The following is a 27,279-nucleotide window of genomic DNA, read 5'->3' on the forward strand; positions in this document are numbered from 1 at the left end:
ACTTGTACATATCTCCAGCCTAAATATATTGTTCCTCTACGCCAGGAATCAGCAATCTGTGGCATGTCATATTTGTCTGGCACCATGCTGCAGAGCCAGGGAAATGTAAAGTAAAATCCACCATGTATCCGACCCATGCGTTTATACCCTCACGGTTATACAACTTTCATATTACATGGCACAGTCAGTTCTTAAGATGTAATTATTCTCTTTAGGTTGGTATCACACACACACACACACACACACAAGGTTGTCGGCCCTGATAGGGTTACCTCTACATACTGGCCCTGAATATCAACGGATTTTCTGTTGAGCTGAAGATGGGTCATTGTTTATGCTGATAAGAATTAAAATGATCTCTGAGGAAATTTGAGGGCATTCTCAAGAAGAATCGGGGAAGGTTGATAAAAAGTCCAGCAATTTAGGATTCAATAACTCTGTATAACTTGAAGTTGCTAAGACTGGAGTTCCAAAATCTTTCCTGTTACCAACCAAAGTTAAGGAGCCCTCAAAAGAGGTGGTGCAAGTACTCATGTAATAATTTTCAGTCAATCACAAAATACCGTTTGTTCAAAAAAGCAGCAACACTCCTGACCATCGGTTGTTTCTGGTATTCCAGCTCACCTATATTCAGTAGAGTAAATGTGTGGAATTACCAGGGTTACACATAACCTTCGGCTTTACTTTTGGAAGAAATAAGACACATTTTTTTATGATCCTGAAAGCCCCTTTTAGGAATCTGTTTTAGTACCCAATAATCATTATTTCCACTGACTTGACAATATATGACAATAGTTTGGAGACCAAGCTCTGAGCTGAAATATGGTCAAACTCAAAGAAGTCCTAATTACTTGTGTAATGATGTGTAAGTGTATTGCTATACTAAGCGATCACAGTCTTCTTCGGGTTTCCAGCGCCGCTCCGGTCCCACGTGAGCGATCCTCCTCTTTGCTTGCACAGTGACCATTGTGTGCTGTGGAGCTCTGTCCTTCGATATAAGTCTATAAAGCCTCGAACGAGGCTACATAGTCTTACGTGGAGAAGGCGACTTCCCACTGACACCAACTACTGTGGGAGCAGCTTAGTCTGTTTGCAGGTCACGTGGGCAAGAAGAGGGCTAGAGCGACACTGGAAACTAGAGAAAACGGTGATCGGTAAGTACAGTAATACACTTACAAATAGTTACATAGGTCATTAGGACAGTTTACGAAATAAAAATCTTGTTGTTAATTCTTTAAGGCATTACCAAATCATTTTAGGACAACTCCCCCTCTGGGACATCAAGCTCATATAATTGCTGTTGGGTAGGTAATCCTTTAAGAAGGCCTTCATCTCACTGTGTAACTTTTGAGGTTGAGCGGAGCATGGAAAATTATTATATACACCCCTGATGACAGGGCCTGTTTAGAGTTGGGAAGACAGATTTTCAGGACCCTGGATCAGCGGTCACATTGGCAGTCTGGGGCAGCTGGACTAATGCGCTGCAAGCTTCCAACTATCATGGGCACCTCTTTGGGTTTGTAGACCCCTTGATGTAATGTCGTCGCAGCGTAGCACGTCATGCCATAGTTATGATGTTGCAATGGGTTAATAATCAGAGGAGACACCAATAATGGCGGCAGGTGATAAGAAGTTTATAGGGCTTTGGTTGAGCTGCCACCATGGATACCTATGTGGTCAATGGACCAGGATTCTGCAAATTATTTTGCTCAGTGTTGTTAAACACTATCTCGTGAGATGGCTATGCTGCCCTGGATAGGCCTTAGGCGAGTACATATCTACATGGTATATACATTTCTCTAATGTTTAATATTCTTTATTTCTTGCTTTATTTCACTTTTGTGTATAACAGGATTGGAAAAAATATGGCCAATTTCTTTAAAAAATGGTGCCACACAATTTAATAGAGCTCAACTGCAATATTAAATGTAACCTACAGACAGGTGTGGCACGGTTTGTAGAAAGCGGCTCAGTTCACACAGGGCAGGTACTGGGTAAATACATAAAAAAGATGCTTCATGGCTACGTGTGATCTATGACCACAGGACAGCAAAGTGTGACCTACCTCAGGCAGGTTTTACTAATCCTGTACAAGCCCATTAACCTACAGAAAATGAATATAGCTTTCCACATTTCTAAGTAAAGCGAGGCTGTGACTATGAACTACAACTTCCAGCACACCTCTGTCTGACCAGTGAGCTGATCCTGCAGGGTATATTTTACAAGGGAAGGATGTATGCTTACACTTTTTCCGACGTTCTCCAGACATATTATAGGAGTGCCATCCTGTTTCCTGAATTTACCAGAAATAAAAAAAAAAATTCCAATAACACGAACCTGGAGAGTGATCCTGTTTTTCACCAACAAGCCGATTTTAATATCCATAAGGCTGAGATCTTTTTCCAGTTGTGCATTTGACCTTATCTTGGTGACTACTTCTTCTCTTAGTCTGGTCACTTCCAGCTCTTCTTGAAAGTCTAAATCACTTTGGTCCAAGAGATAGACAAATTTCCGCACGACGTTCAGGGGTGGGTTTTCTGAGCAAACTATGGAAAGAAAAAACAAAATAATAATAATAATAATAATAATAATAATAATAATAATAATAATAATAATAATTAAAAAAGTCAGGAACAAAAGCTTAGTGATCAGACTGAGGGCTTGTCCATACGATGCGTTTTTGCCACAAAAACCCCCAACAATTTATTATACCAGCAAAGTGAATCAGATTTATGAAATCTCATGCACATGCTGCTTACTTGTTCCTTGCAGATTTGAAGCATTTCACAACTGCAGCATGTCAATTCTTTCTGTGTTTTTGCAGCGTTTTGCACCAATTCAAGTAAATTGGGGAAAAAATGAACACAAAAGTGCATGTATTTTAAGCAGAGTTTTTCCAGCCAACTAACACCTGCTGATAAAATATCTGCTGAAAATACACTGGCCTTGAGGACAGATTTTTCTCTGTTCACCACTGTTATTTTCTTTGTCATATCAAAGAGATTCCTGGAAAGTCCGAAAAGATATGGCCTTTTCTCCCCACCCATGAAAAAAAGTTGTGTGTCCATTTTTTATTTTTATTTTTTTTATAAGCTAGAGAAATGGTTGTATTTGTTCTCATCATATTACAGTTCTTGTGATTACAGATAATGTCTTTATATCAGGATTATAGGCTCTGTGCATGTATCACTTAGAGAGAATTTATTCTAGTGGAACTGAATTCTACACAAATTGTACAATAATCAGCATTCTCTGGGAAATGTATATTTTTGCAATTTGCTCCAGGCAAATGTAGCTAAAGATCACGACATGAGCCATTTAGCCGAATTAGCTTGGAGTAGAGTAGAGTGAATATGTTTGGAATCGGTGCCGAATCTGAATTTGACATATTCGTGCCTTATTGTTACCTTAATTGTGCCGAATTTACTACTGTTCCAAAGTTTAGGGTCACTTAGAAATTTTATTTTTTAAAGAAAAGCAGTTTTTTTTTCCAATGAAGCTAACATTAAATGATTCAGAAATACACTCTATATATTGTTAATATGGTAAATGACAATTCTAGCTGCAAACGTCTGGTTTGTAATGCAATATCTTCATAGGTGTATAGAGGCCTATTTCCAACAACCATCACTCCAGTGTTCTTATGGTTTGTGTTTGCTAACTGTGTAAGAAGGCTAATGGATGGTTAGAATACTCTTGAAAACCCTTGTGCAGGTATGTTAGCACAGCTGAAAACAGTTTGGCTGATTAGAGAACCTATAAACCTGACCTTCCTTTGAGCTAGTTGAGAATCTGGAGCATTACATTTGTTGGTTCCAGTAAAATCTCAAAATGGCCAAAAAAAAAGAACTTTCATGTGAAACTTGACAGTCTATTCTTGTTCTTAGAAATGAAGGCTATTCCGTGCGAGAAAGTGCTAAGAAACTGAAGATTTCCTACAACAGTGTGTACAACTCCCTTCAGAGGAGAGCACAAACAGGCTCTAACCAGAGTAGAAAGAGAAGTGGGAGGCCCCGCTGCACAACTGAGCAACAAGACAAGTACATCCTGTAGTTTGAGAAATCAACGCCTCACAGGTCTTCAACTGGCAGCTTCATTAAATAGTACACGCAAAACGCCAGTGTCAACGTCTACAGTGAAGAGGCGATTCTTGGATGCTGGCCTTCAGGGCAGTGTGGCAAAGAAATAGCCATATCTGAGACTGGCTAATAAAAGGAAAAGATTAATATGGGCAAAAGAACACAGAGAAGATTGGAAAAAAGTGTTATGGACAGACGAATCCAAGTCTGAGGTGTTTGGATCACACAGAAGAACATTTGTGAGACGCAGAACAACTGAAAAGATGCTGAAGAGTGCCTGACTCCATCTGTCAAGCATGGTGGAGGTAATCTGATGGTCTGGAGTTGCTTTGGTGCTGGTAAAGTGGGAGATTTGTACAAGGTAAAAGGGATTTTGAATAAGGAAGGCTATCACTCCATTTTGCAACGCCATGCCATACCCTATGGACAGCGCTTAATTGGAGTCAATTTCATCCTATAACAAGACAATGACCCAAAGCACACCTCCAAATTATGCAAGAACTATATAGGGAACAAGCAGGCAGCTGGTATTATCTGTAATGGAGTGGCCAGCGCAGTCACCAGATCTCAACCCCATTGAGCTGTTGTGGGAGCAGCTTGACCATATGGTACGCAAAAAGTGCCCTCAAGCCAAACCAACTTGTGGGAGGGGCTTCTGGAAGCATGGGGTGAAATTTCTCCAGATTACCTTAGCAAATTAACTGCTAGAATGGCAAGGGTGTGCAATGCTGGAAATGCTGCAAAAGGAGCATTCTTTGACGAAAGCAAAGTTTGAAGGAGGAAATTATTATTTCAAATAAAAAATCTTTTTTGTCAAAACTTGTCAATGTCTGGACTAGATTTTCAATTCATTTGGCAACTCATTTGATTAATAAAAGTATGAGTTTTCATGGAAAACACAAAATTGTCTGGGTGACCCTAAACTTTGGAACCGTAGTGTATGTTTGATGATCAGTTCCGAACATATTGGTTCATTTCTACTCCCATTGTCTCCAATGACATACAGCAGTGTTCGGCGAATTGCAAAAACAATATTCACCACCGATCAGAATCGAAACCGAATTTTGAAAAATTTGCTCAACTCTAGCTTGGAGTAAATTTAAAAAAAACAAACAAACAAAACAAAAAACACGCACTCTGTAGAATACGGATTTTTGTAAACTTTGAGGCTAAGTTCACACGTTGCAGAATTGCTGCGGAGATTTCCGCGGCAATTCTGCGCCTCCTGCCGCGGGTATATCGCATGCAGAATTAGCATGCATATACCCGCAGAAAACTAGCGTTTTGCAAGCATAATTAGCTTGCAGAATGCTAGAGTTTTCCAAGCGATCTGTAGCATCGCTTGGAAAACTGACTGACAGGTTGTGACCAACTTTTTACTATAGATGCTGCCTATGCAGCATCTATAGTAAAAGATCGAATGTTTAAAAATAATAAAAAAAATAAAAACCATGGTTATACTCACCTGCAGACCTCGCGGCGTCCGTTCCTATAGCTGGAGTGCAGTGAAGGGCCTGCGATGACGTCACTGTCTTGTGATTGGTCGCGTGAGTCACATGAGCGGTCACGCGACCAATCACAAGACAGTGACGTCATCACAGGTCCTGAACCACATCATCTATAGGAACGGAAGAGAGATCATGCACCGGAGAGGCGGGAACACTTCGGGGGCCATCAGAGGGTGAGTATAGGACTATTTTTTATTTTAATTCTTTATTTTTTACCAATTATATGGTGCCCAGTCCGTGGAGGAGAGTCTCCTCTCCTCCACCCTGGGTACCATCCGCACATGATCTGCTTGCTTCCCGCATGGTGTGCACAGCCCCGTGCGGGAAGTAAGCAGATCAATGCACTCCTATGGGTGCAGAATCACCACGATTCCGCAATTTTAATGAACATGCTGCGTTTTTTTCTGGAATGCGATTCCGCTCAGGAAAAAAATGCAGCATGTGCACAAAAAATGCGGAATGCATTCTATTACATAGGATGCTTAATGTAAGCGTTTTTTTCGCGGTTTTATAGCGTTTTTATAGCGAAAAAACGCGAAAAAAACGCGAAAAATATGCTACGTGTGCACACAGCCTGAATCTATTTTTGTAACATCTAATTTGCAGAGCATAGCTTTGCTGCAAATCAAATTTCCTGGGAAAATTCTCACAAATTGGTGAATTTGAATTTTTGCCAGATTCGTTCATCTCTACTTAAAATCTTAATGATTTATTATGACTTTCTTAGGTGTCCCTAAAAAACATTGGAGGTCTGATTGCGGTCTGGAAAAAAATAAAAATTCAATTTGGCAACCCTTCTGCCCAGATGAATCAATATTCAACATGTGTCAATTTAGAACTCCATTTTAAACTTTATTCTGTAAAAAACAGATTATCTTCAGAAACCTATTACTTTCAGGTAGATTGGCATAGAGACTTTATGGACATAAAATATTGCAGCAGGTTCACTTTGCCTTCTTCCATATTACATGCACAATCCATAGAATACCTAATAAGTTGGGATTAATCAAAAGGCATAAAAAATACCAACAATACAAGAAAAATAAATTTGCAAAAAGTGATGGGATCACCAAATTAAGAAATAATCTGTATTATAACATGGGGACAAATAAAACATAAAATATTAAAAACATTTTAAAAAGCCCATAATCTACTTGAAAACAGACTAGGTGTGTCCAAAATAAGACTAACACCTATCCTCATCTGTCTAGTGAATCACAATATACAGCATACTCTACAGGAAAAAATTATGCACAGCATAACGCGAATGAATATACAATGATGGTAACATAGAAAAATTAATAAGTTCACCATACCAATACATCTGGAATTTACATCAACAATATGCAACCAGTACATGTCTGTGCTGTCAGTATAATGAGGTGCACAACAATATAAAAATCAGTGCACACAAAGCATTATAAACCTAGGTCAAGACATGTTGCCATAATGATGACCACCAAAGAAAGTGATTTAAAAGAAGCAGGGTAAGTATGAAAGGGAAACCTGAGAATTGAGTTAAAGAAATACAAGATGAGGAAAGGACCCGATATGTATCACTACCTGTGTTGCGGCTTCCTCAGGGGTTGAAGTCAGAAGAAGAAAGAGAAGGATAAGTTTTAGTCTTATTATGGACCTTAATATTTTTGTTTTTATTTGTCCCCTTAATTTGGTGATCCCATCGCATGCACAATCTATACTGCTACTTACTTAATGTCCGGTAGTCCTCCCTTGCTTTGTTGGCCTTAAGAAATGCTTGGATTTTAACAATCTCTTTTTCCTAAACAGAGAAAAGCAGCTGTTATTCTAACGTCCTGATTTATGGTGTGGTTTTTTTAAGTCTTGTGGCAAAGAAATAACATACATGGTCCTTGTAAAACTTCTGTTTCTTCTTGTATTCTCTTCTGGCTTTTATCATCCGGTACCATGCCTGAATCTAAATGACACATTTACACACATCAGAAAGTAATGGATAATTCATGTGTCTGATTACGTATGTACCGTACATGATCAGATGTTCTGAAGAACCAGAGATGGCAACACAACTCACAATGTTCTCAAGGCAAGACTTCCGTAACTGGCTTTCAGTCTTATTACCTCAGAAAATCTTAAAGGCTCCGAGCGGTTCATGTGTGGCTGAACTTATGCTGATTTAGCTGGTGGTCGCCACATTTCCTCTGCAGTTGTTGACAATACCAGATGAAGATAAACCCACCAACCAGCTAATAGTCAGACTAATTTCCAACTGAAAAGAGCGTGTCGTGACTTTGGACGGATTTCAACCGAAAAATAGGGTGTCATGACATCCTCTTTTTCGACTTTGGCCGCTTTCAGACAAGGAGATGAAAATTTGTCAGATTTTCAACCAGAAAAAAGTAGATTTTCATCCATGTGCCATTATTTTACATCTGCGCCACATCCCATGGAGCATCTGTATTTATATATCTTATAATGTACAAGATCAAATGCAATTTTCTAGGTTAATAATAAAAATGTATATGTAAAAATAAAATACAATAAGGAAGTCCCGTATGGGATCCGATTTTTTATTTATTTTTTTACACACCTATAGACTTGAATGGGCAAGTCTCGTCCGATATACAGAAGAGAACAGTGCATGGTGCGATTTTTTTCACACGGACATATTGTATTACATTGATCAGTGTGCTGGCTGTTTTTTACTTGGACAGCACATGTCGGTATAACACGATCATCTGAATGAGCCCTTACACTGACTGAGTGATCTGCTGATGAGAGTGGATCCAGCTTCAGATATCTCAAGTCTTCAGATGCAGGGATAGTTGCCTAGGTCATCTACTTTCATAGCAAGGGTCGCTAACAGAGTAAAAGATGAGAACCATATGACTTAATGGGATTTTCTTCACAAGATCAATTACTTTTCTTGTTGTAATGGCACCAGATCGACAGCCTTCTGATCAGTTTGCTTACTTTTTACTCCACACAATTCATGGATATTGTAAAGTTAAAGGAAAGCCAGAGACCAATAATAGGTAATGTGGGTGGAATCAAGAGATTTCAAATCAATTAAAGTATTTTAGTCTACAATTTTCGCGATGTCTCCTTTATTCTTTTGAAGAGACAAATTCTGACAAAAAGCCTTAAGGGTTTTGCCATTTTATCTTTTTTTGTCAGCAAATGTGTTGGGGACTTATAGGTTAGTAATGAAAACAAATGTAAGTATCACAGGTTCTCCTCCTGTACTTGTTTGTGCAGCCTTCCTCACAGACTGCACAGTTCTCCTCTTCATAAAAAGGCAGCTGATGGAGGAGTGTGTGGCCTGACCCATCTCCTCTCATTGAAATTTCGCAAGTGCAGTGATAAACAAGTCTGGTTACATGTGGACAAGCCCTTTAAAAGGTCCTTTGGCAGATCCGGGTAATTTCATCAAAGCTTTGAAAGTAGATATTGTAGGTCTTATTTTTCTCCTTACTTATTGGAACATTTTTGTGGAACGCCTTTGTTGTATTAATCCAGTTTCACATTTTTGGATCATTAGTGACAGGTAAGTTGCAGTAGGTAACAGCTGGTACTAGTATATGGATCATAATAGACTTGCCCATTTTTCATGAATAGAACATAATTTTATTTCATCCATGAAACCATTAGGAAACGTTTTTTTTTTATCTTTGTATTATTGGATTTTGATTATAATTTAATACCTTGACAATGCCGACAATGTTTCCTTGTAGTAGTTTTATTCTGTCTGTGTAGGATTTTCTTTGCTTGTACCCTTTCCAAGAGGACTGTGTAGCAATAATAAAACAAGGTGTATTATAAATAACCAAATATGCTGCACAGGTAACACATGGCACATACAAGAGATCAGTGATAAATAACAATATTAAAACCCAATTCCACCTAAACAGGACCTGCTGACTCATGTTCCATCTGTTGGTAGATTACTTTTCTTTACCATTATACAAAAGTTGGACAATTTGGAAAAATTATTGATTGCTAGCAACAGGGTCATAAGAAGATGAAGGAAGGGTTTGAGAAGAAAACGGCAGCAACTTGTAATATTTACACCTTGTATATATTACACTTAGTAGTTTATGCAAATTGTCGCTTCAGAGAGGAAGAGAACTAGAACTCTAGTGCCACCTATTGAAAGGCAGCAATCAGAGAGGAAGAAAACTAAGTTAGTTCTCTTCCTCTCCGAAGAGACAATTTGCATATTTCCCAGAGGAGCATTGGGGCTTTAAGTCTCCTCATCTCAGCATGCTCAGCACGTCAATCTCCGAAAGGAGAAACGATACTTCTTGGATACTTGGTAGTTTGTTACATGAATGTTGAGATACTTTATAGGTTCACAGATGCTGCTTTCTGTGAGTTAAAACATTTCTCTGCCTGCTTAAAAACAAGCAGTAAATGCTTTACCTCACAGAAAGAATCATGTGATCCCCTGATGTCCTGTTTGTATCCTCTTTTGCTTCCTCCCCTGCCCAGGAGCTGTGGAATGATCAGACCATGTCCCTGCACGATCAGACACAGTCATCACACAGGACACAGCAGGGGCACATTTATAAAATTATCTCAGCACAGGAACATTTTTTTTTTTTACACATCCAATTGTGAAATTAATTTTTATTTCAAGATCTAGTCATCAAAATGTACTCCGTTCATGAGAAAACCTGCTTAACTTATAGAAAGATAAGAAAGATAACAAATGTCCTTATTTGCCTTACCTGTATTTTAACAGCATATGGCTCTTGCTGGTGTAGATAAGCTTTTCTCTCCTGATATGCCCTCCTGGTCAGGTAGCCCTTCATGTGAGCTTGCAGCACAGTAATTAGGTTTTCGTTTGCCATCCAGAGCTGTTCCCGGTTGTAATCAGAGGTAATTTTTCCACAAATGTTCTGAGAAAGATGGTAACAACATCTGTGTAAAAATGTTATTTATTTCCCACTACATGTGCAAAGTTTCACATCTGTCATTTGTTTTGATCAGTATTTAAACTTTTACTATGCGGATGATTCACATGTGACAGACACAAATGAAACAGAAAATCCAATAATGAAGGGCTTCCTGGAATTGTGCAGCTGACGTAACAGAGGCTCTAAAGTCAAATTTGGGGTCTACTTGATGTATTATTGGACTTGTTATTCTGCTTATTGTGGGACAGCCAAATAATCTTTTGGCCATAAGCCATTCCTCATACTTAGCCAAGCTAAATATGCTTGTTTTTTCAAGTAGTCGAGGAGATAAGGAGCTGCCAAATTCATCTGACGCTACTTATTTTAGGTGGGAATAAATCTAACTCGTCAAAGTCATGTTTCCTCTGATGGAAAAAATTCAGTTTTGTAGTTGCCATAAATATAAGATCGAATAACTGAATATAATGGACCTTTCTCTTCCATTATACATCCACTAGCATAAATAGGTTTTTAATCTATTTTCCTACTAAACACAATTCCATATCCGCTTGAAAACAGATTAACAACCACACACTTTCAATTCAAAAATGTCTCATTTTGAGGGAATTCAGCAACCTCAACAGTAAACTGTTGAGGTTTATGCAAGCCCCACTTATCCATGGGTGGTCGGGGGGAAGATTTAAAATTATGGATGCCTTTGATATGGAAAAAAATATTTTTACAGATGATAGTGATTAGCTTTAGTTAATAAATTTGCATTAACTTTCAGTATACAATCCTCTATCATGTTCAGCCCCCATAATAAACACTTTGCAACCTGATCCAATTTCCACATTTTGATATTTTTTTAGGGTCTCTGGTCAATAATATAGGCTGGGTGTGAGCTCTTTGTATCCAGGGTGCTGAGGGTTTTCGTAGCTATAATTTTCATTTCACGTGCTTTCCTCCATATCCATACATTGTTTTCTATGCCTCCTTCAGATTATTTCTCTATATTCATGCCTTGAAGATCTGTATAAAACCCCTGTCTTGTCTCTGCTGCTATCTCTCAGGATTCATACTACTCTGTGAAGAAAACGGACTAGTGCAATCCAATAAAATAACATTGCACTCTGTCCAATGTTAATCTATGAGTCACAGATCATCTGCGATTTTTTTTTCTCATCTGGAATCGGAGTGAGGAAAAAAAAAATTGCAGTATGCTGCAATTGTCCTCGTATCTCAGACAAAATTCTCCAATGCAAGTCAATGGGTGCGATAAAGAAAAAAATGCAAGTGCCTTCCAATTTTTATACACAGGCGTGCTTTGATAAGCCAGCAATTCATCTGCCTCGTACAGTAAAATCACACCATCACTAGACAGAATAGAATAAATTTATACACATAGGATAGATATAAAGATGTAAGTCACATTAGTGTAGTGCTTGTGTAGCTTACTGTACATGTATTTTTTTACGTACTAAATTATTTTCTGAAAAAAAAAATGGCATGGGATCCCCTGCCATTTTATTAACCAGCGGATGGAAAGTGAACAGCTGGGGCAAATGTTTATAGCCTAGGAAGGGGGTAATACCCATGGAGCTTCCCAGACTATTAATATCAGGTCACAGCTGTATACTGAGCCTTTACTAGTTATTAAAATATGGGACCATCCCCAAAAAAATTACATAGGGTCCTCCTACCCATTTTTATGACCAAGCTCCAAGGGATATCACCTCAATTTTATTATCTTGTTTTAACCATTTGTTGGTGCTGTACTACTGATCATGTCTAAATGAAATAAAAGCGGTTTGCATGTGTATTCTTTGGCTTTTTTTCTTTTTGTGTATATGGTGGTGTTATGTGACATTTAGTCCACCACTGTTATGGCGCCAGGGCTCACAGTTGTTTTTTTTTTTTTTTTTTTTAAGATTCCAGATTTCATACTGTGTTTTATAATAAAAGGAAAAATCCTTTATCATCAGTCACTTCTGTACAATCATTCAGAATGAAGTTACCGCCATCTAACGTTTACGTCACAAATTCTGAAACCCCCAAACCATCTGTTCACGTCTCCACCGATGCAATATGAATACGAGAGACTGAAGCTAAGCTGAGGGAAAAGTGGTGTCGAGATCGCAATCTGATGTTTCCCAGCTGCAGGAAATAGCAGGACACTGTAGGTCTAAAGTGAAGATCCCATATTGTAAATTCTAGAGACCTTGAAGTATTTTACATGGAGGTCACATTATTACCAACCAAGGATGTAATAAATCAGAAGCACGCACGTAGTATAGGTTACAGCAGCAGCTATAAGTAGTGATGAGGGAATATACCGTACTCGTTACTCGAGATTTCCCGAACACGCTCGGGTGTCCTCCGAGTATTTTTTAGTGTTCGGAGATTTCGTTTTCTTCGCCGCAGCTGAATGATTTACAGCTACTAGACAGCTTGATTACATGTGGGGATTCCCTAGCAACCAGGCAACCCCCCACATCTACTTAACCTGGCTAATAGCTGTAAATCACTCAGCTGCGGCATGAAAAACTAAATCTCTGAGCACTAAAAAATACTCGGAGGACACCCGAGCGTGCTCGGGAAATCTCAAGTAACGAGTATATTCGCTCATCACTAGCTATAAGTTTTTATCGCTATTTTTTTTCCCATACGGGTACATATAAACGTAGACACACAAATAATTTCACAGGTTTACCTGCTATACGGGTTACTTACCACATACAATTTATCACATCTTCATGAAGCATTAATTTAGGAACTCAAAGAGAATGTACAACATTTGAAATTATGTCTGCTTTCTTCCAAAAACTGTGCCAGACATATCAGTAGTCGTGCAACACCGCTCTATTCCCATTAATTATCAGACGGCCAGTGAATTACAGAAAACTTACAAATGGCAGATCTGCTTCCAACTTTTGGCAACACACAGATAAATACTAGAAACTAATTAAATAGTAACAAACTTTACAAGGCTTTTTTTCATATTTCAGTGCCCTTATAATTACAAACAGATCGGTGGGGGTCCGGCTCATGAGACTCTCCCCATTCACTCAAAGTCCACCTTTTACCCCTGCAAAGTGCACAGTTCAGGCATCAGGAGGGCAAAGCTCCTATCTGAGCGCACAGACCAGACAGAGTGGGGTATTATGCGACTTTGTTGCCTGAGCGCCGCACCAATTGGGAGGTGGAGGTGAGCGATCAGCGGGGGTCACAGGAGCACAGCTCCCACCGCTCAGTCTGAATATTTTAATATCACTTGTCAGCCTGATATATGATCAACATTGGGATTTATTGAAGAAAATAAAATAATATTTCTCGATATATATCAAATATTAAAAAAAATGAAAAAAAAAGTAGGTGCAGCTGGAAATGATAAGAACATATTGTCTATGAAGATTTGCTTACGTAACGCATTCTCGCTCTCTCTGACTCATGTTCTAGAGTCTGAGCTGTAGCCAAAACCATTAAAACTGTTGACAGTAAGGAGGCCAACATGATATTACGATCTGTTCTGTGTGGAAGGCAAAGCTCAATTATATTGATTTACATGGTGGCCCAACGAAAAAAAATAACCTCAAAACACATAAAATACAGCCTAGCTTTAATTGTGAATATCCCGTTAATGATGCAACCAATTTTCATTTTTGCCATTTTAATATTTCTCCTCCTTCTTCCAACAGCCATAACTTACAGTATGTATTTTTCCATCGCTGTAATCACAGGAGGTCTTGTTTTTTGTGGGACGAGTTCTAGTTTACTTTACAATATACTATAATGTACTGAAAAACAGGAACTAAAATTCCAGGTGATGCAAAATGTTGAAAATCAATTAGACCATTTTGGGGGGGAGAAAGGGTTGATTTTATCGTTTTTTTGTGGGGTAAAAAATTACGACAATTACAGCAATACCAAACTGATATAGTTTTTACATTGTTTTAGTGGCTTCAAAAATTCTGAACTTCTTTTTTTTTAAAAAAAGTGTATGTTGCAATTTTTCAAGGTCTTTTTGTATTTATTTTTTATTTTTACGTCTATGAAGCTGCGTGCTACACTTTTTGTTGGTATAGTTTGGTATAGTTTGGGGCACTTTACAAAAAAATTTTTGGGGAGGAAGTGCAAAGACAAATTTAATTTTTCTCTTTCCAGCATTTACAGTTGGGTTAAATAATTATAATAATAATTATAAAATTTAACTTTTGCCAAATATGCTAAAAGATTTTTTTTTTTTTTATTTGCTTATTTTTTTGGGGGGGTGGGAGGGAATTCAAATGTTTACTTTTTTTTCACTTTATTCTTTTAGTCCCCTAGGGGACTTAAACCTGCAATAATTTGATCGCTTGTACATAGACAGCAAAATTCCATCTAGGTTAGTTTATAATGAAAAACAAAGGAACCCAAGACAAATGTTAGGCTTATTCAAGAAAAATGCCTAAACCAAACTACTATTGAGAGACTTGTTTCCTTAAGTACCTGGATATCTTCTCGACTAAGCCAAGTGGTTTTCAGAGTAATTCCTTCTGGAGGACACCAGCAGCCTTCACTTGTTTCAATATTATAATAGTAGTCAAATTTATCTTTTAATCTTATTTTCAGCCATGAACTCTCTTCTGTCTCCGCAGAACCTAAAGGTGTAAAATTGGTAGAGTAAAGGGAGAGAAGCCAGCCAGAACAAAAGGTTAAAATCCATCAAAATTTTTTAATAAGCTATCAACAATGATGTAAAATAATAAAATAAATTATACTTACCTTATCCATCCCTCAAACATCGTCTTCCAGTGCTGCTTTGGTGCAGCATTTATATGCATATCCGGACCAAAAAGTACGGTAAGGGCAGAGACCGGCAGGGGACCCAAAGCAGTGTTGATAGAACAGTGGCAAGTGAATGGCAAGATAAGTTCTGGTATGTATTTTTTTAATTATTTTACAGTATCATTGATGGGTTTTTATTTTTATTTAAGGGGTGAGCAACCACTTATTTTTAGTCTATGTGGAAAGAAGCAGAGAATTTGGAAGTATCTAAAGGGAAACAAAGCTCCAACTGAAGATAATTGGTACCAAGTTTTGGACCTATTTGTATTCAAATTAAAATGATTAAATGATGGACATTTATCACCAGGGACATTGACCTCATATCCTTTAGATATACCATCAGTGAGAGAACAGTAGGAATCAGACTCCTGACATGCTAATTATAGGGGTGTCACAAAAATCACAAGTTATTCCCTATCCTACTGCTCACTTGGGGCTTGAGCAGTCAGATCTACAGCAATCAGCAAGTTATCCTGCAGAGCCCAGTTCTTGGGACTCCAGAACTCCGACAACAGGATTATACTACCCTCAGCTAGATTATCACCGTCAATCCTATGGACAATTAATGAAGCGGAGGTCGAGCATGCGGTTCTGGGAATCGCATTCCGAAGATCAGGAGGTGCGGTTCCCAGAAGTTGGACCTCTATTAGTGATGAGCGAACGTGCTCGGATAAAGTGTTATCCGAGTATGCTCGTGTGCTAACCGAGCGCCTTCAACGTGCTCAAAAAATATGTTAGAGTCCCCGCGGTTACATTGTTTTGCAGCTGTCTAACAGCCATGAGACATGCAGCCGCAGGGACTTGAACATACAGGGATTGCCTAACAAACAGCTTTGTGGCTGTTCGACAGCCACAACACAAGCAAGAATTGGCTATAGAACACGCAATCCCTGCATGTGTTGCGGCTGTCGAACAACAGAGAGACATGCAGTCGGACGGACTCGAAAAATATGTTCCGAGTCCTTGTGTCTGCATATGTTGCTGCTGATCCACAGCCGCGACACAAGCAGTGATTGCCTAAGAAACCATGCCGCCGCAGGGACTCAAACATATTTTTCTAGCACACCGAAGACACTCTGTTAGCACCCAAGCATGCTCTGAAAACACCGAATCTGAGCACATTCGTCATTACTAACCTCTATAAATCAGCAAGTCATACTTTTTTATGCTAATGATAAGAAATAACTTATAATTTTGCAAAAACCTCTTTAATTCTGCCTTCCTATCAAGTTATATATTGGTAAAAGAAGAGCTTTGCTTTAAACAAGATGACGCATTCATGTTGCATAAAAACTGGAAGTATCCACTGCGCTTAATTCCAGAAATTGGTGGGGGGTCCTAGGTGCTGAGAATACCTTCATCTGCCTTCTTTTTCTTCCCCTCCACCAGGTCTTTGTGATACACCTCCGCACACTCCGGTATAATTCCCTTCAGTCCAGCATCCGCTGACTGCAGCGCTTGCAATGTATAATGAGACTCGTCCTTTTCCAAAGCCAGGTTAATTTCTGCCACACAAGCCGCCACTAAACGCAAATTTTAAAATGTTTCAAAAACAGTCGATTATTTTTGTGATGTAACATTTCACGGTACACATTTATAACACGCTGTTTATTTTACATATACAACAATTCTAACAATGCAAAATAATAAACGCAGTATGGAAAGGTCAATAAAGCTCCAAGAAATGTGACCGAGGGAATCCGTTATCTCTACGGGAGAACATAATGGTATATATTGTGTGGATCATTCAATTTCTAGAACGTAACACTCATTAGATGTTGTAAAATTCTGACCACGCTGGAACACATGATCTACAGATCTACTAAATCAAGGAGAGATAATCTCCATCCAACAGCTTTGTATACAGCATCTCAGTAGGAATGGGATGTATATAAATGGTCAGCTACGTTCCCAATAGCTCAACATGACCAGCAGAACAGAAGGTATCAAGTTTATAGGCAATAGCATAAAATACAAAAATGTGTCTGACTGTCCATACAATGACATGGATGGGATCCACGGATCTAATGTGTACCGGACATTAGGAGCGCTGATCTCAATGCCCGATCCTTTAGTTCTCTTAAGGGCTCCCTCACACCACGGCCCAGTGCTATGCGAAAAACATCGGACCAGTTTTATTCTTTGGGGCAGCTCAATCTGTGATTATTTTCTCATGCAGATTTGGCATGAGAAAACAACCTCTGCATGCTGCGAGTGCATTCCAGAATTGGACAGCACACACCCATACAAGTCTATGGGTGTGTGAAACATCGGACTGCACTCAGACATCATCGAATGCAGTGGGAATCCCGCGGGCGCCGGCAATGGAGGAGATTGAGAAATTACTTGTGCTCTTATTCTCGCACGTGAGAGGATCGGAGCACAGAGCACTTACACTCAGCTCACGCTCTGAGCAGAGTTTGAGCCAAGTGTCATTAGCATCTCGTATCTGATGCTATACTCTAATGTGATCCTGGCCTAAGAGTCCCTCCACAAAAATTAAAATAAATATGGCCTCTTCTGAGGCTGAGCATACTTAATTATGGGGAGGGTGCATGTGCACGGCTTCAGAATCCTGAACCCTAGTACACAGTGCAGAGACAGGTTCTTTGCTTCCCAATGATAACTTTTCTAGAAACATAAAAAGATCTTTAAAAAAAAAAGATCCAGGGTAAGGGCGCAATCGGATGCGCAATGTTATACCATGAGGCAGTGCAGATCTGTGTTTTTTTCCAGCTGTATTCAGTTGCGATTTGACTCCAAAATAGGATGGGTGCAAGAAAAAAAAAATCATATGTCATATCAATATGGCATCTGATTTTTACGAATAACTTGCAATTCTGTAAGATGGGAAAGTGTGACGCCCCAGGGTCTTGGTTGTCACAGTGGCATTGCTTTCCTCACGGGGAGAGTGATGTCACGCTTGGAAGCGATGAAGGATTCCTTTTGACAGGTAATTAGCACATACAACACCATTCTGACTCCAGGCCAGAAGGGGGAGCTCTACACCCGACTTCAGGGGGGAGCTGCTCTCTCTGGTCGGGAGGAGGAGTCAGTTGCTAGGCAGTTAGGAAGAGTTGACAGTTGGTGCCAGACAGCAGACGGGAGCAGTCTGAGGCAGAAGGACGGGTGAGGGGCCATGTAGCCTGAAATGCTGCAACTCCTAGATAGCGAGATACAGAAGGAAGAACAGCTTGTAGCGAACGTGCCGGAGAGCGAAGCACAGGAGAGTGACAACAAGGGAGAATAGCTGCAACAGGGCTACCTCCCTGACAGAGTGCAGATACCAGTAACCGGAAGACTGAGGTTGTGTCATATTCTAGGAGGCACAGCAGAACCTGGTAGGACAGCTAGACTACATGTAACTTGTCCTCCCTAACACCCAGGAAACACAGTGACAAATAGAGACCGGGTCGTGATAGAGACCCTGTAAAAAGGCTCGAGTCACCTGTCATACTGGTTTGATTCCTACCTAAAGGGGGACAGAGAGAACTGAGAGGATCTTGCCGGAAGCCTTAGGCAGTAAGGGACTACAATACCACCATGCTAAAAGGAAGGCTTTTAACTCCACCTGGTAAAGGGAACTCAACTCGCTTCCAAGCTGGCCGGACACTGCCTGTACCTGTGATCTAGTGCCCAGGACTGGGGCTGCCTGCTACCATCAGTAAACCAGGTAAAGAGACTGCAAACCTGTGTCCTCCGTTCTTTATCGCACCACTCACAATCTTCATCTACTACACCGGGAGCCCTGGGGACCCAGCTTAACCTGTGGGAAGCCATACCATCCCTGCTGCCATAACATCACCCCAGTGGACCCCTTTAAGCAGCGTCGGTCACCCCTGACCGAATACCACAGGTGGCATCACGAACTCTTATTGCACAAATCCCTTTAAAGGCCACGGACCGGGTCACCGCCGCCATGACACATCCCTTTAAGAACCGGACCCGGTACAGGAGTACCCCATGGCCCTGGCGGACGTTCCAAAACCGTAGATTGTCCATTAAAAGATTTAATAGCTGCTGAGTAAAAAAATCAGATTGCATACGGACAGAACACAGATGACAAGTGAGAAAAAAATCGTCCCACTCTCCTGGGGGAGAATAGGACCGATTATTTTATACGCTTGTGTAACCCCAGCCTGAGAGGCAGTCACAACTTGAACCAGAACATTTTACAAGTTGTAGAACGCTATTAGGTCTGCAGATCATGAAAATGTTAATGAATAATAGTAGAAAGTTGATTAACTTTTAATAACCGTGAGAAATGTTGATTTCCATAAAACTTATGCACTGTTTACATGGAGCCCTGGACAGGAAAGTCAGACAAATCCGACCATACATGGTGACATATCCTAAAGCAAAAAGCACAGGCAAAGGGATCAGTATATCCAGAGCCTCAACCATGTATATATTACCGCATCATTACTATGCTTTCTTTATATTTTCTCACTAAGTGGTTGTAATGATCTCCCTGCTCACTCCACCATTTCCAATCCATCACTCCTCCTTAGCGGACTGCCATTTGTGACTTTAGATATAAAACAAGTAGATTTTGAAGCTGTAGATTATATAAGGCAGTAACCTCCGACTAGTTCGGCGTACCTACAGTGGCTTGTAAAAGTCTGTGTACCCCTGATTAAAATTACTAAGCAAGTTGAAGATGACTGTATCTCTAAAGTCCTAAATATCAAAATGACATTTTTCCTTTGTATTTTAGGCAAAATATATATATATTTGCATCTTTTAGCCAGCCAAGAGTCTTTCAATTTTTTTTGAGGGATTTTCATCCATTCTTCCTTGGAAAACTCTTCCAGTTCTGTGAAATTCCTGTGTCATCTTGCATGCACTGTTATTTTGAGGTCTAGCCACAGATTTTCAATGCTGTTCCGATCAGGGGACTGTGAGGACCATTGTAAAACCTTAAGCTTGTGCCTTTTGAGGTAGTCTATTGTGGATTTTGACATGTGTTTAGGATCATTATCCATTTGTAGAAGCCATCCTCTTTTCAACTTCAGCTTTTTACAGATGGTATTATGTTTGCATTAAGAATTTGTTCAAATTTCCTTGAATCCATTCTTCCCTCAACCCGTGAAATGTTCCCTGTGCCATTGGCTGCAACACAAAGCTTGATTTATCCACTCCCATGTTTAATGGTTGGCGAGATGTTTTTTTTCCCTGATATTCTCTGCCCTTTTTCCTCCACACATACCTTTGATCATTGTTGTCAAAGAGTTCTATTTTAATCTTATCGGTCCCTAGGACTTGTTTCCACAATGCATCGGGCTTGTGTAGATGTTCTTTTGCATAGTTCTGATGCTGAATTTTATGGTGAGGATGCAGGAGAGGTTTTCTTCTGATGACTCTTCCATGAAGGCCATAATTGTGCCGGAGTCTCTGAACAATAGAACAATGTACCACAGCTCCAGAGCCTATAATATCTTTCTGATGGTCTTTGAAGCCAAGTGGTGGTTCTGATTTGCCTCTCTAGTAATCCTTCGAGCACCTCTCACAAATTTTGCTCTTTGCTTGGTCTTCCTTATCTTAACCTCCACTGTTCCCGATAACTGCCATTTCTTAATTACTTTTCGAACCGAGAAAAGGGCAACTTGAAAACGTTTTGCTATTTTCTCATAGCCTTCTCCTGCTTTATGGGCCTCCACAATTTTCAGATTGCTAGGCAGCTGCTTAGAAGAACCCAAATCTGCTGTTTTTTTGGCACAAGGTTCGAGGATGCTGGGTTTTTACAAAGCTGGGAAATTTGCATCACCTGGCCTTTCCCAACCATGATATTGAACAAGCCATAACCCTAACAAACTAATTAAGGTTTGAAACCTTGGTCAACGTTATCTGAGCACACAAATCTCCAAGAGTGCAGGCCAAACTTTTGCATTGGTCCATTTTGATTTTTGTAATTTTTAAAATATCAAAGATGCAACATTTTTTTTTTTTGCCTAAAAGGAAATGTGTCATCTTTAACTTTAGCCCTTTTAGAGATAATTTAATCTTCAACTTGGTTAACTGCTCACAATAACAGTAATTTTGACCAGGGGTGCCCAAATTTTACATTACACGGTATATAAATCAGTGATTTGTTAGTGTGAGAGTCACCACCATAGGATCCTATGCCTCTGGCTCCCTCTTCTGAAGACAAAAGCTTAGAAAAAGGTCATCCAGGATTATAAAACATGGCTGGTTTCAACACCACCCCTGACTATGGGTTGTGTGCCGTATTGCAGCTCTGCTTCTTTAACTTCAATGGGACTGATTTGCAGTATGAGACACAACCATGACGTGGTTTCTGATAGACATGTTTTTCCAAACCTGGACAACCTTTATAAGAGCAGCAATTTAGGCAAGTGCCATTAATAAAAAAAAAACAATGAGATTTCAAAGACCAGCACTATGTATGTATATATATTTTGCCTTTTTTTAAATTGTGAGGTAAACTTTACATTTTAGAGTTCAAGTTTTGCAAGTTAAATCACCCAGGTTTGTGTAAATGGGAATAATCACAGCAAAACTCAGGAAAATGTGACGGGTTTCCCCTAGTAAACAGGTTACAATTGGGTCCCATAGGCAGACTACATAAAAAGAAGCGTACATAATCTATATACAGATGAAAAAAAAAACCAGATTACCTCTATATAATGAAAAGCACCCGTACCTCTGATTGCATCTTGTCTGTCCTGATTGGCGGCATTAATTCCATTCTGTATTTCATCCAGCCACAGAGCAGCCGACTCGTCTCTGGATTCCTGAAAGTACACAAAACATGACACTCAAACAGAATATTGAGTGTGGTGAGTATAATAATAAAATGTCACTTATGCTGTGGCCATGATGGTAGTCCGTGGCCACTAAAACAGAGCCTCGTCCTACCCACAGCATCCATGGTGCCTTTTCTGATCAGTAACTACAAGACTTGGCACTCTGATGTGATGAAAACATGAAATTTATTAAACAGCAGCAATCCAAAAATGTAGACGTTTCGGTCTTTACAGTGGACTGTCATCGGCATATGGATCACCTTTCCTCTGTACGCAGTGGTGGATACCGCTCGTCTACTTCTGATCTTCTGGTTCAAGCATTTATCCTGGACAATCCATATACTGGTGAAGGTTTACTATACAGACTGAAAAATCTACATTTTTGGATTGCAGTTACTTAATAAATTTCATCTTTTCATCACATCCGAGTGCCAAGGCTTGTATGACTGTGTTACGGGATAGGATCCTACTTTGGCACCATCGACCTGAAGTGCCGTGTTCTTCCTTATCTCTTCTGATTAGTAGGACCACGTGACGTCATGTGTACGTCGCTCGTGCATGACATGACGTCACAGGACCTAATAATCAGGAGAGGTGCTGGGGATGTAGTAGGAAGTTGGCATTGATATAGTCTGGCAGCCACGGACCACCGACCTGGCCACTGGAACAGGATCCTACAAATATTTTCGCAGAACTCTAAAAAGAGAACATATTGATACTCTTCTATCTTCATTCAGCACTGATCTTGCTTTCTATCTGAAAATGGAGTAGTGCTGGCGGGATATAGCAGCAAACACTACCAGCACTTTTCCAGGATCAGTCACCAGATTTACATTACTAATGGCATACATGATTACATAGATCCCTTGGACCTGGCAATACTGGGGCACTTACTTTGTATGTCCATGTCTGATTAGCTCTATAAAACTTTCTAAAAGTGTAAACTCATGGATAGCAGACAGGGTGTGTGAGTGCGGAGAATTCTGCACGTGGCGCTCATACAATACACTGCAAAAATCGAGATGTTTGGAAAATGTTGTTTCCATCTTTTCAACATTCGCAGATCACTAACGTCTAACCACCCTGTCATATCCATAGTTCCACAACTTTTCCTCTGCTTGCTAGGTTTCGGTATTTCACATCCCCATTCACCTAACACCATTGTAGCTATTAATTTTTTTATATCTTGATGCCCCAGTCTTGAATCCAAACACCCTGGTCAGACAGAGTTATTTTTTGCCTTTGTAAGTTAAAGTAGGTCAGTCACTAGATTTCTTAACGTAAACTGAATATATTATTAAACAGATCTGTTAGACCTGATGAGACTGATGTACTTGCTTTGAAATGTCATATCAGAATAGCTGTGAAACCCTGTGTTAAAGTACACCGGCCTCATTAGGTCTAAAGGATCTCTTTAATAATACATGCAGTTTTCATTGCAAAATCAAGAAACCTCCTTAAGACATTCCCATTAATGCTTCCTTGTGAAAACGGAAAAGCCCCCTAAAAGAGACCCATACAGAGGACGCAGTGCACTCCTGCAGAATGAGAACATGAAGGATTAGATTTAGATTTCATTTTTTTTTTCCATCGCTCATGTGGTTACACAGCGCAAGAGGATTGTGGCGCAGGGGCCTCGGATTTCAGGTATGTTTCGGCATGTTACTTCCGGTTTAGACATGACAGATTACGGGAATTCACAATCAGTTTTCACATGCTCCAGGCAGAAAAAGTCCCAAGACAAATATCTCTATGGTTCAACATGAATTTCTGAGAGGCCCCACTTAAAAGCCCATAATAAAAGGAAAACAGCTGATAAAGGCGCCATCCAGATAGATGTTCAGGAGGGTGGAGTGGGGATATCCTGTTTAAAACTTTCCCAATTACAGAATGAATAATGAATTCAAGAATTTAAAAAAATAAATAAATCAGAAGATTTCCTATGAACGCAGTAAAACCACCCACTCAGGAGCACAGCCATGTCCAGCTTTACAAGAGCGACCTTCCGATAAGATGTCTACGTAATATACAGTAGATGTGAATAAACAGGAAATGGAAGACTAACAACTTCTGTTCAATTCGCGGCTGCAGTAAACAGATGAGAAGTTTGTGTATATGGTAGATGCCCTTCCAGCAATATCTGCAGTATTACAACCCTACAAGATAATTTCCTATAGGAGCAGTCTGATGATACAGTTGCACAGCTATCTGAAGCTAAAAGGAGTTGTCCAACGAAAAGTTAGCGCCTAACCACAGGATAAGTTATAACTTGCTTATCGGTGAGCAATCGACCGACAGATCGGGGGATGTTGTATTAAAAATGGCCCAGCAAGTCAAACATCTGACCACTGCTTAAGCTTAATTCACTCTCTTTGGGATTGCAGGAGAAAAAACACTAGTGCAAAGCTTGGCAGTCCCACAGAGAATGAATGAAGAGGGCACACGTGTGCGCTGCAGCCCCATTGTCATGGGGACAAAAGTTCCTTGTTTAGCCAAGTGTGGGTCCAAGAGGTCAAAACCCAATGAATCAACAAGTCATCTCCACTCCGGATAGCCAATTATGTGTTGCTTCACGAGCCAGGAAAGGAAACCAGACAGTGAGCTATAAATCAAGCTAAAGTGGCTAGTGTTTGTCAGTGGAAATGCAACACCCTCTAGGGCCGTGGGGCACTCGGAATTGGGTGGGACGGTTCTTAAAGGGGTGGTCACGGCAGCAGTGACCCGTTCCGTGGCCCTGGGCGCACAATAAAAAGGATGAGGGAATGTTGATGATAAAGTTTGTAGGGGATAAGGGGAAATGTTCGTGACGCCACCTGTGATACTCGGCCAGGGATGGCCGACGCTGCCTAAAAGGACCACTGGGGCCGATGGTGTAGCAGCAGAGTTGGATAGCTCCCCACAGGTGCTCCAGGGCTACCAGACAGTCTATGAGGGTTTGTGGATGTTGGGATGCCGGAATGATTGGATGACAGTGACTGTAGTTTCTTTACCTTTAATTGAAGATGCAGTCCGGGGCACTGGTGACCGGTGATCTTGGAGATCCGGGCAGCCTGGAAGCAGTTCAGAATCTCCCTAGCCAGGTGGGGTTGGAGGCCTCCTTACTGCGCTGTTCTCTAGGTTCTTGATGCCTTAAGCTCTCCAAGTCCCTCTTTCAGTCCGTCCCTTAAGTGGAATTCTACACGCATGGCAGGCAGCTCGAGCCTTTTCTAGGTGTTACTCCCTTGTGATTCCGGGCTCTAGTTTGCTGCTGTGCCTTCGGGTGTCAGTTGTGGCCAGGAGACCTGCAATCTCCTGCCCTCTGGATTCAGCTGCTGAGCATGAAGTCCCCACTCAACCACGGACTCCAGTGTCTGGTCTTTTGCACTCAGTACGGGGTGAGCTCAGTCGTAGCTCCACTCCCAGGCTCTTCTCACTTGCTCCCTCCTCCACTGTCTCCCTCAGACTGACTGACTAACCCCTCCTCCAGACCAGAACTTATAGGGCAGCTCTCCTCAAATTGGGTTCAGAGCTCCCCCTTCTGGTCTGGAGTCAGGAAAGTGTTGTATGCTGAAATTACCTGCTAAGGGGAATCCCTTTCTGCTTCCAGGCATGGCATCACTCCCTGTGAGGGAGGCAATGCCACTGTGGCAACCGGACCCCTAGGGTGCCACAAAACAACCTCAGGAGGCAGATACTGGTAGGGGCGTAACTATTGTGGCAGCAGTGGGTGTGACCGGCCCCTGCTGGAGGGGGGCCTGTCGACACCAGTTTCACCTGGATGTGCATCCTCGGCCTTTGCTCTGTGTTGCAATACACGCTGCCGGCCCATCAGAGGCCAGTAGCTGACGTCGACTTCTCATTGACACGCAGCACTGGCATGCTGAATTCAGCTGCTTGCTTCTGTGCCGGCTACAGAAGAGGTCGCAGCAAGCTCCAGGAACGGAGGCTGAAGAGTAGAATTCTCTGCTTCTTTTTAAAATGTACATTATACCAGGATGGGGAACATGATACCAGGATGGGAAAATGATACCAAAATGTGGGACATGATACCAAGAATGGAGAACATTGTACCAAGAATGGGCCCAGGATGGGGACATTATTACATGGGGGACATTATTACATGGGAGCGAACACGTATGTCTTTATAGGATCTAAAACGCTACAAGGGGCCATACAACTGAGCAACATATACAGCACAGACCAAAAGTTTGGACACACCTTCTCATTTAAAGATTTTTCTGTATTTTCATGACTATGAAAATTGTACATTCACACTGAAGGCATCAAAACTATGAATTAACACGTGGAATTATATACTTAACAAAAAAGTGTGAAACAACTGAAAATATGTCTTATATTCTAGGTTCTTCAAGGTAGTCACCTTTTGCTTTGATGACTGCTTGGCATTCTCTTGATGAGCTTCAAGGGGTAGTCACCGGGAATGGTCTTCCAACAATCTTGAAGGAGTTCCCAGAGATGCTTAGCACTTGTTGGCCCTTTTGCCTTCACTCTGCGGTCCAGCTCACCCCAAACCATCTCGATTGGGTTCAGGTCTTGTGACACTGGAGGCCAGGTCATCTGGCGTAGCACCCCATCACTCTCCTTGGTCAAATAGCCCTTACACAGCCTGGAGGTGTGTTTGGGGTCATTGTCCTGTTGAAAACTAACTAAACGCAAACCGGATGGAATAGCATGCCGCTGCAAGATGCTGTGGTAGCCATGCTGGTTCAGTATTCAATTTTGAATAAATCCCCAACAGTGTCACCAGCAAAGCACCCCCACACCATCACACCTCCTCCTCCATGCTTCACGGTGGGAACCAAGCATGTAGAGTCCATCCGTTTACCTTTTCTGCGTCACACAAAGACACGGTGGTTGGAACCAAAGATCTCAAATTTGGACTCATCAGACCAAAGCACAGATTTCCACTGGTCTAATGTCCATTCCATGTGTTCTTTAGCCCAAGTCTCTTCTGCTTGTTGCCTGTCCTTAGCAGTGGTTTCATAGCAGCTATTTTACCATGAAGGCCTGCTGCACAAAGTCTCCTCTTAACAGTTGTTGTAGAGATGTGTCTGCTGCTAGAACTCTGTGTGGCATTGACCTGGTCTCTAATCTGAGCTGCTAACCTGCGATTTCTGAGGCTGGTGACTCGGATAAACTTATCCTCAGAAGCAGAGGTGACTCTTGGTCTTCCTTTCCTGGGGTGGTCCTCATGTGAGCCAGTTTCTTTGTAGTGCTTGATGGT

At 40.8% G+C, this 27,279-nt stretch overlaps 1 protein-coding gene across 2 annotated transcripts in view; it reads right to left on the reverse strand.

Annotated features, from left to right (window-relative positions):
• IQGAP2 (IQ motif containing GTPase activating protein 2) overlaps window positions 1-27,279 on the reverse strand; it is a 398,264-nt gene that overhangs the window by 41,441 nt on the left and 329,544 nt on the right. For both annotated transcript variants that reach the window (XM_077287309.1, XM_077287298.1), the window contains 8 exons: window positions 21,953-22,043; window positions 16,644-16,811; window positions 14,950-15,101; window positions 10,294-10,464; window positions 9,268-9,351; window positions 7,452-7,523; window positions 7,298-7,367; window positions 2,338-2,546 (listed from right to left, as the gene is read on the reverse strand). In XM_077287309.1, the coding sequence (XP_077143424.1) occupies window positions 2,338-2,546; window positions 7,298-7,367; window positions 7,452-7,523; window positions 9,268-9,351; window positions 10,294-10,464; window positions 14,950-15,101; window positions 16,644-16,811; window positions 21,953-22,043 (1,017 nt within the window). The remainder of the gene's footprint in view (window positions 1-2,337; window positions 2,547-7,297; window positions 7,368-7,451; window positions 7,524-9,267; window positions 9,352-10,293; window positions 10,465-14,949; window positions 15,102-16,643; window positions 16,812-21,952; window positions 22,044-27,279) is intronic.

This window comes from Ranitomeya variabilis, chromosome 1, assembly GCF_051348905.1.
Source record: "Ranitomeya variabilis isolate aRanVar5 chromosome 1, aRanVar5.hap1, whole genome shotgun sequence".
NCBI classification, from domain to species: Eukaryota; Metazoa; Chordata; class Amphibia; order Anura; family Dendrobatidae; genus Ranitomeya; species Ranitomeya variabilis.